Source organism: Limulus polyphemus, unplaced genomic scaffold, assembly GCF_000517525.1.
Source record: "Limulus polyphemus unplaced genomic scaffold, Limulus_polyphemus-2.1.2 Scaffold314, whole genome shotgun sequence".
Taxonomy (NCBI): domain Eukaryota; kingdom Metazoa; phylum Arthropoda; class Merostomata; order Xiphosura; family Limulidae; genus Limulus; species Limulus polyphemus.
The window spans coordinates 176,180-185,096 of NW_013665924.1; the positions used below are offsets into that span (position 1 = coordinate 176,180).

The 8,917-nt window shown below is 30.2% G+C and overlaps 1 protein-coding gene across 1 annotated transcript in view; it reads left to right on the forward strand.

Moving 5' to 3' along the window:
• Positions 1–8,917, forward strand: part of LOC106457295 (Down syndrome cell adhesion molecule-like protein Dscam2) — an 80,285-nt gene that overhangs the window by 32,457 nt on the left and 38,911 nt on the right. Inside the window, exons 5-7 of the mRNA XM_022383172.1 lie at positions 1,945–2,108; positions 4,732–5,001; positions 6,128–6,535. Of these exons, the coding sequence (XP_022238880.1) occupies positions 1,945–2,108; positions 4,732–5,001; positions 6,128–6,535 (842 nt within the window). The remainder of the gene's footprint in view (positions 1–1,944; positions 2,109–4,731; positions 5,002–6,127; positions 6,536–8,917) is intronic.

Consider the following 8,917-nt stretch of genomic DNA (forward strand, 5'->3'; position numbering starts at 1 on the left):
TTTTAATTTTCTGTTTTTAAAAGATCCGTAAAATTTGCCAGTTTGGTCTTAGTTACTGAATGGTATTAAAATATGAGAATTTGTTACCAGAATATTACTTCCTTTTCAGGACCATTCAGGCGAATTGTTTGTTTTTAATTTTCTGTTTTTAAAAGATCCCGATAAAATCCGAGGTTCGATTTCCCTCGGTGGACACAGCAGATAGCTCAATGTGGCTTTGTTCTAAAATAAAAAAAACAACCGTTTATAAAAACTGGATTAGTAGAGGTAATTTCCCTTTTATATTGAATATGTCAACTACGATGTATCACCAACTTTGATGTCTTCATACAAGTAAAAGTATCAAACAAAAGAATTCCACCTGTAATGCCAAGCTTTGGAAAAGCAGAATGATAAATATGTTTAAAGCACACCATGTCGTTTTACAGTTACACTTAATATGCACCTGCAGAAAACAGTTATTAAATCTCGTGGTTCTACACGAAATAGGTTGGCTATGATTTTATATAGCATTCTGATCTATTTAGAAAGAGCGAACGAGAAACAAAAAGTCATTTAATCACGACTTATTTGGAGGAAAGTAAAACACGATAAAATTCTAACATCGAAAATTATTGAGGCAAGTATAGGGAAGAAAAAAAAGACATTTTATTTTCCCGCTGTATTGATTCTTGTTCAGCCTGATATTGATTATACTTTGGCTAATGCAAGGTTTTGGTTTTTTTACCTTAATTGATAAATGCACGGTAAAGTGGCTTATTAAAATATAATTAGTTTAACTTTAAAATTACTTAATTAGTATAAGATTTATTTATTTGTCTATCAAGAAAATATAAAAGTTTCTAAAGATTATGATACAAAATATTCTTATATGTAGACTAAAATCATATAAGAATAATTCATTAATAACTATAATTATCAAAGCACAAAATATTATTATATAGACTAAAATCATAAAAGAATAATTCATTAATAACGAGCAATTATCAAAGCACAAGATATTCTTATATATGAACAAAAATCATATAAGAATAATTCATTAATAACGAGAATTATTAAAGCACAAAATATTCTTATATATAGACTAAAATCATGAAAGAATAATTCATTAATAACGAGCAATTATTAAAGCACAAAATATTCTTATACATAGACAAAAATCATATAATAATAATTCATTAATAACGAGAATTATTAAAGCAGCATTATTAATGCACAAAATATTCTTATATATAGACAAAAGTCATATAATAATAATTCATTAATAACAAGAATTATTAAAGCAGCATTATTAATGCACAAAATATTTTTATATATAGACAAAAATCATATAAGAATAATTCATTAATAACGAGCAATTATTAAAGCAGCATTATTAAAGCACAAGATATTCTTATATATAGACAAAAAGCATACAAGAATAATTCATTAATAACAAGCAATTATTAAAGCAGTATTATTAAAGCACAAAATATTCTTATATAAAGACAAAAATCATACAAGAATAATTCATTAATAAAGAGCGATTATTAAAGCAGCATTATTAAAGCACAAAATATTCTTATATATAGACAAAAATCATACAAGAATAATTCATTAATAACGAGCAATTATTAAAGCAGCTTTCTGATTATCTCTGTAATTAAAAATATATTCATTTTATAGAGTATTATAAGAAATTTTTACATTTCTATCCCAATTCTAGGTATGAACAATGCGTGAACGGTTATTTTAAAACATTTGACCCACTTTATTATATTTCTCTGTATAATTAATTTCTGCATCAAGATGTTTGTTTAAAAATCCCTAATACGTATTCCTTGCTGTCAAACAAATATATTTAATTTGTTAATTATAATGCTTTTAGGACGCTGTCCCGTGTAAGCCTTAATTTCAAATTATGTATTTTATGATTCCGTAAGTTTTTATTTCTTCACTGTTAAGATGGTACAAGGAAGGAAGACTAATCTACGGAGGACATCGAGTGCTACATTTGGAAGGATCTTTGATTTTGCAATATGTGAGCTCGGCTGACTCAGGAAATTACGTTTGTGTAGCAAACAATACAAAAGGCGAAGAAAGTGTGGATATCAACGTCATTATTTATGGTACATTATTTAATTTCATGCCAATCTATCACATCTATTAACATAGTTAATTCAGCGAGTAATTAATTAGTTGAGCTTACACTCAGACTTCTAAAAATGTGGTACAGATTTACACGCTAAATTAAAACATCCACGTAACTGTAATCTTGGTTAATCAAAACTTTTGACCCGCAATATTTTATCACCCTCTTTTTAAACACAATACAACGTGATTAAACGTATATTTCAATCTTGTATTTCGCTAATATATGCTTCCAAATTTGTTGTAAATAAAAAATCATTTTTACACGCTCATGTGCTTTACACAACCATTGAAAAAGTAATAATTAAAAACATTTTTTTACATATTTGGCATATTAATTATAAATATAACCCTTTAAGTATTAGAAGTTTGAAAATATAATTCATTCTCAACTTACATGATATATGCACGTGGTATTTTCATGTAGAAACTGATTTCCCGACATTTAGATCCGCTAATAACAGGAGATTTCGTCAGAAAATAAGGAGAGTAATATGAATCTGTTATATTGACTGAATTTTCTTAGTGTGCATAAACCAATAAAACTAAACAAGTTTGACAAAACGAACGACGAAAAAAGAAGCATACTTACGCAAAACAATCACTTCTACTGTTATTATCTCCAACTTTTTCTTTCGGGATAAACATCTGTATAAGCATACACGATGATCGTAAAGTAAACTTTTACTCAAAGAAACTCATGTAGAATTGAACTAAGAATGGGCACCTGAATTCTAAAGGTAAACCCGTTTTCTTTATCCAGTCGACAGCATCACCTTTGTTGTCTCACAACATTTTGTCGGCAATAACATTCAGAAAATGTCAACTCGACCAGGAAAGGATATTACCGTCGCTAGTCCTTTCAACCCAGATGTTATATGTTACTGCAATATTCTCTCGAGTAGAATAGACATTATCTACTATAAAGAACAAAGAAATAAAGCAATTAGAACAAGCCAATCTCAACGTCTTTCTGGACCACATGCTTCGTCTAAAATTGCATACAAACTAACCTCACAAAAAATTTGAAAAATTCTCTTAGAACCAAAGGTATAAAGCATGTGATATGCCTGCATATCACATTCACATTATTAATTCTATTGGTACAAAACTTTGATTTTCAAAATCACAGTATCTTCATTATTAAGAAACCAGTTTTGATATTTCTAAAGCTAATTTTATTAAAAGTAGATTTTCCTATAACATGTTTTATAAACAAATTTTAAATCTAGAGTTATTTGATCAAATTGAACTTAATATATCTTATATATTTCTTTTTTTTAATTTCACATTAATGCGTTGAAAATATTGAATAGCTGGTGAACTGACTCATCTGTATTTAGAATAAATATTTATTATTAGTTATAAAGATAATGCGTGTATTAAACATGTTTAGCTTGATAATTACATACTTTATTAGAGAAGTGAGAAAAATTTTCTCACGATTTGAACAAAATTTTATGGTTTATTTTGACGCATGTTATTATATTAAATTTAGATTCTAGATTAGCTACTTTGCTGAAGCATTTACATCAAACTAACGAAAAACTTCTTTCAATTATAAGTTTTATTATTCTATAAAACGCTGACTATAACACTTCTCTTAAATTTAATAAATATTGAAATGAAAGGCAACTTCATTAAGGTACATATTTAAAATCCTATGTTTAATTAAGAACATTGTTTTTATTGATTCATTTTTGCCTACCAAATTCAAAGGAAAGTTTTCTGTTTTTACCTTTCTCGTTTTATCAGCTTAGATAGCTAAGTTAGGGATTACTAAATATGTTAAATAGGAAAGCGCGCGCGCGTTATGAATACTGTATTTCATGAAAGTTTCGTCATATGAACTGAGTTATTATTATTTAATTTTGCTTTTAAAAATGAAGTCATCTTAAAACTCTTCGTACAATATACTTTAAACATCTTACAGAAACAAATATTATGAAGTGAATCCATTTGAAAGATAAACATATCTTTAATATCTGCATTTACTGCTGTCGTTAATTTCTATATAAAATTTTGATCTTCACATATACGATTATTTTTGTGCAAAGTGAAAACAATTTCGATGAACTGGCTTAATACGTTTTATTATTAACAGATCAATTGCTCTAACTTTCCAAGATAGCTGACTGATTGATCTAATGTAAGAAGTATAAACGTATTTACGTGCAAGCTTACTTAGATTTTTGGTGACAGTGATATCTTTGGAGTGAACTGTTGATTTTGATGCTTATAGCCTATCAAGCAGCCTAGTGTACAACTAAAACTTTTAACTAACTTTTGTCCATACACAGATATATATAGTACTTATGTTCTAACAGTTACGAACACCCTGTACACTCAAGCTGTTAAAATTCAATGACAACTTGCTATGATATAATCATGACGTGTTTGTTATTGAAGTTTTATGGGTACAGTCTACTGGTAGTCAAAGCAGTTGGATTGCTATTGTTTGATGTTTGATAGTTATTTTTTCTTTTCTGTTACATAATACTTCGTACAATACACCTTTATATTGTTAACTTGTTTATGTTTTTTAGAACGTTAATAAGATTGTTATTCCTGTAATAACTAGTCTTTTGTTGCTCCATAAAGCTTCCCTTTCTGCTTATATCGTGCCACAAGACCATGTCGCTGTTGTTGGCGAGCCCATAACGTTAAACTGTTCCTTAACTGGTTACCCAGTTCCCACTGTTCAATGGATGAAGAATGCAGCTCCTCTAGAAACGAATTCAAGAATAAGGCTAATAAAGCAAGAAATACTATACTTCTCAGTAGTGGAAAGAGAAGACAGAGGAATGTACCAATGTTTTGTTTATAACGACAGGGAATCAGCCCAGGGAACAACAGAATTGAAGCTAGGAGGTAAGTTTATTAAAATTGGAAATTGTTATTAAAATAAATCAGGGATTTCTGATGAAGAAGAGACCACTCCTTTAAAATTGCTATGGTAGACACTTTCTTTGCGAATTTCTTGAAAATCTTATTAATGACCCTTACCTCTATCAATAAAGATGTATGTAAAAGCAGGTGTAGTTTTCCCTTCATTGTAATGGTGAACTAAATATTATAATTCTATTAATGGAACTAAAGTAAGAACCAATGGATGTTTTTTGTATGGTGAGGCCAAGTGTTTGAAGGATGTCATGTATGCTCTTGAGTAAATAGAATCTTTAAGAGATATGATTTGAGATAAACATTCCATATTTTACCATGCTTTTATTTTCACCAAGATCTTGTAATACCATTCAAGATTTATTTTTCTGAAGCTTCAGTCATTGGCACAGTTAATATCATTTGTACAATTTCTGTAATTATTTCTACATTTTTATGAAACAATATTACTATTTTATGAACCCTTAAACAAAACAAAAAAACAACAACAGATAATCTAAGAAAGAGGGTCAGGCGTGTTCTCGTGACTATCATGCTCAAATTATGAATCCGAGGGTTGATGGTTCGAAGCTCTTTGCTGGAAACGAAGCTCTCATTTTGGAGCCGTGGGTGTGTTGTAAAAGTGATGGTCAAATTCTACTGTTAGGCCAGATAACAGTAGACCAAGAGTTGGCGGTGGCTTCTGTTGACTAGCTGCCTTCTATCTAGTCGAGCAGTTAAAAATCAGAACAGTTATGGACAAATAGTTCTCTTTGTAGCCTTATCTGAAATTCTGAATCAAAAACAAACAATTTGAGAAAGAAGTCAAGGATCTTAGTTTTTTGAAAAAACAACAAACAAACTACAATTTACAATATACAGATTATTTGCTAACCAACAGAATTCTAAGTTCAAGCATTTCTCAAAATATATTTACTTAGTAAAATTGGTCCTCATGTTAAACTGGAAGTATTTCATTGACATAAGTTTAAATTACAAAATTAATTCCAAAGATTGTACATCTTCAAAGGAAATTTAAAATACGTAAACCATATTTTTTGGTGAATAGCTTGTATGTTATGGTTTTTCCTCACGTACTGTTTGTGTAACTTTCCAGAGGTGTCTCCAAAACTTGTAATAACTTTTACTGAGCAAAACTTGAAACCTGGTGTTGACCTTTCGTTAAGCTGCTCTGCCTCTGGAAATCCTTTACCTCAAGTCACTTGGAATGTGGAGGAATTTGGCATTCCAGAATCATCTCGGATTCGATTAGGTGACTATGTGACGTCAAAGGGTCACGTGGTTAGCTACGTTAACATTAGTGATGTAAGAATAGAGGATGGAGGAGAATATTCATGTATGGCAACAAATATGGCGGGAGTAATGAAACATTCTGCATCTGTTAATATCTATGGACCTCCAGTTATTCGACCAATGAGAAATATTTCTGTTTTGGCTGGAGATACCATGACTTTACGATGTCCAGTGGCAGGTTTCCCAATAACTTCCATCACGTGGACACGAGGTTAGTGTTTTCAACCCGACATCCGATGTTTCTATTATCATTTCAATTCCTTTAAATATAGAACATTGAATATAAATTATAAATAGAGGATAGTGATATTCTGATGAATTACAGCTGAATTTCAGTGGGTTGAATAACAAGAGATATTTTCTAAATTGAAAAGCATTAAACAAATACACACTAAATTCGAAACTACGAAATTATTTATCGTGTACTAAAGCTGGAATTCTGCTGTTAAATTCATTTCACTCAACTTATAATAGTTTTGGTCAGAAATGATTGGGTGAAAACAATAAAGTCTTCATAATAGTTTGAGTGATCTTTTTTTCATTTACTCAATAATTCATAAGTGTTGATTAAAAAATATTTTACTGCTTTAGTAGTCTTTCTCTAATAATTATGTCATAAAAAGATCCAATAATTATAGACCTTTCCTTCAACTAATCTCTCTGCCTTTCCAAAATAGTTGGATTGTTCAAGATTTCCTATGATTTTGGGTCTATCACTTTTTTAGTGTCAAGGAAGGGTATTTCTTGTATTTCTGAGAAAAACAAACCTATACTTAAAACAGATTAGTAGTTAATAGTCATATGGATAAATTAATGCTGTTGCCTAAGAATAAAAATGTGACTCAGATATGCCAACATATATTTGTAGGTGGAGAAGAAGAATACATTATCTCTAGATTTTCATAATGCCTACAAGAATTCTTAGACCATTAGGAGAGAGCACCTTGGATTCGTAAAAATCTTATTGATTTAATTAACCATGTACAAAATTTCTCACACCAATCTCTCCTTTCCAGTACAACTCTCTTCAGACTCCCTACCATTTCTGAGCATTAAAATCACCATTTCAGGCAATAGTATCACCACTTCAGGTCACTATACAAAATTATCACTCTAATCTCTCCTTTCCAGTACAACTCTCTTCAGACTCCCTACCATTTCTGAGCATTAAAACCACCATTTCAGGAAATAGCATCACCACTTCATGTCACTATACAAAATTATCACTTTAATCTCTCCTTTCCAGTACAACTCTCTTCAGACTCCCTACCATTTCTGAGCATTAAAACCACCATTTCAGGCAATAGCATCACCACTTCATGTCACTATACAAAATTATCACTTTAATCTCTCCTTTCCAGTACAACTCTCTTCAGACTCCCTACCATTTTTGAGCATTAAAACCACCATTTCAGGCAATAGCATCACCACTTCAGGTCACTATACAAAATTCTCACTGTAATCTCTCCTTTCCAGTACAACTCTCTTCAGACTCCCTACCATTTCTGAGCATTAAAACCACCATTCAGGCAATAGTTTCACCCTTTCATGTTATTACAAATCTGTGCACTCCCACATGTTTCTTCAATACAATTAATTGCACACAAAGTATATATATATATATATAGAAACTCCTTTTTCTGTTTAGGTTTATGTTTGTAAATGTTTTGAAGGAATGACAAATAATTTACTTAATCCACTGGTCAATTGTCTATTATCTTCTTTTTTCTTCTAAATAGAGAAAATAAATCTGAATACAATGTTCACAGAGCTGTTAACCCTGTTGAACCTATTCCTCAACCTGAAAGGGAGGCTGAACATAAACAATATTTATTGTTTATTCTTAATCACAGCCACTTTTCTCACATATTGAAATAACCTCTTAGAACAACTGTAACATTGTATCAAATGATACAATTTCTATATATAATTACCTGCACTCACTTGCTTTTTTTTAGGTCCACATGAAGGGCATTTCACCAAAACATTAACAATGTAACTAACTTTCCTTTACAGTGACTTTAATAATTTTGTATTTTAACATGATGGTTTTAGTGAACTGGGAATTCGTAAGTTTCTTTTTTAACCATTTACATGTTTCTGAACATAGAATGACTCATAAGTATTTGCCATTTTTTTCCAAATTTCCGAGCTGAATTCAACAAAAAAGGCACACACAGTCCCATAAAAACACATTAAAAACGACTGAAAGGAACTGTTCAGTCTTGCTTCAAGGATCAACAAAAAGTATCCTGATATAGTCACCAATAGATATATTAAGATTATTAAACGATTGTAACAGTAGAAGATGATGCATGCAGTAGGCACACACAACCATGAATAAGGTGGCTTAATTAGAGACTTCGTTTATAATGAAATCTTTACGTATCTTAACTAGTATAATCCGTTGTAAAAACAAGTATTGTACTTATAGTATTTTGGCACTTGTGTATAAAGTTAAAATCATAAATAATATTCAACGTTAAACTGGTACACAATTAAAAACATTTTAGTTAGGCCTATCTATGGCCTTCAAAAAATTTAAGAATCTACATTTTTTGAACCTTAAAACCTATGATAGTGATGTAAACTT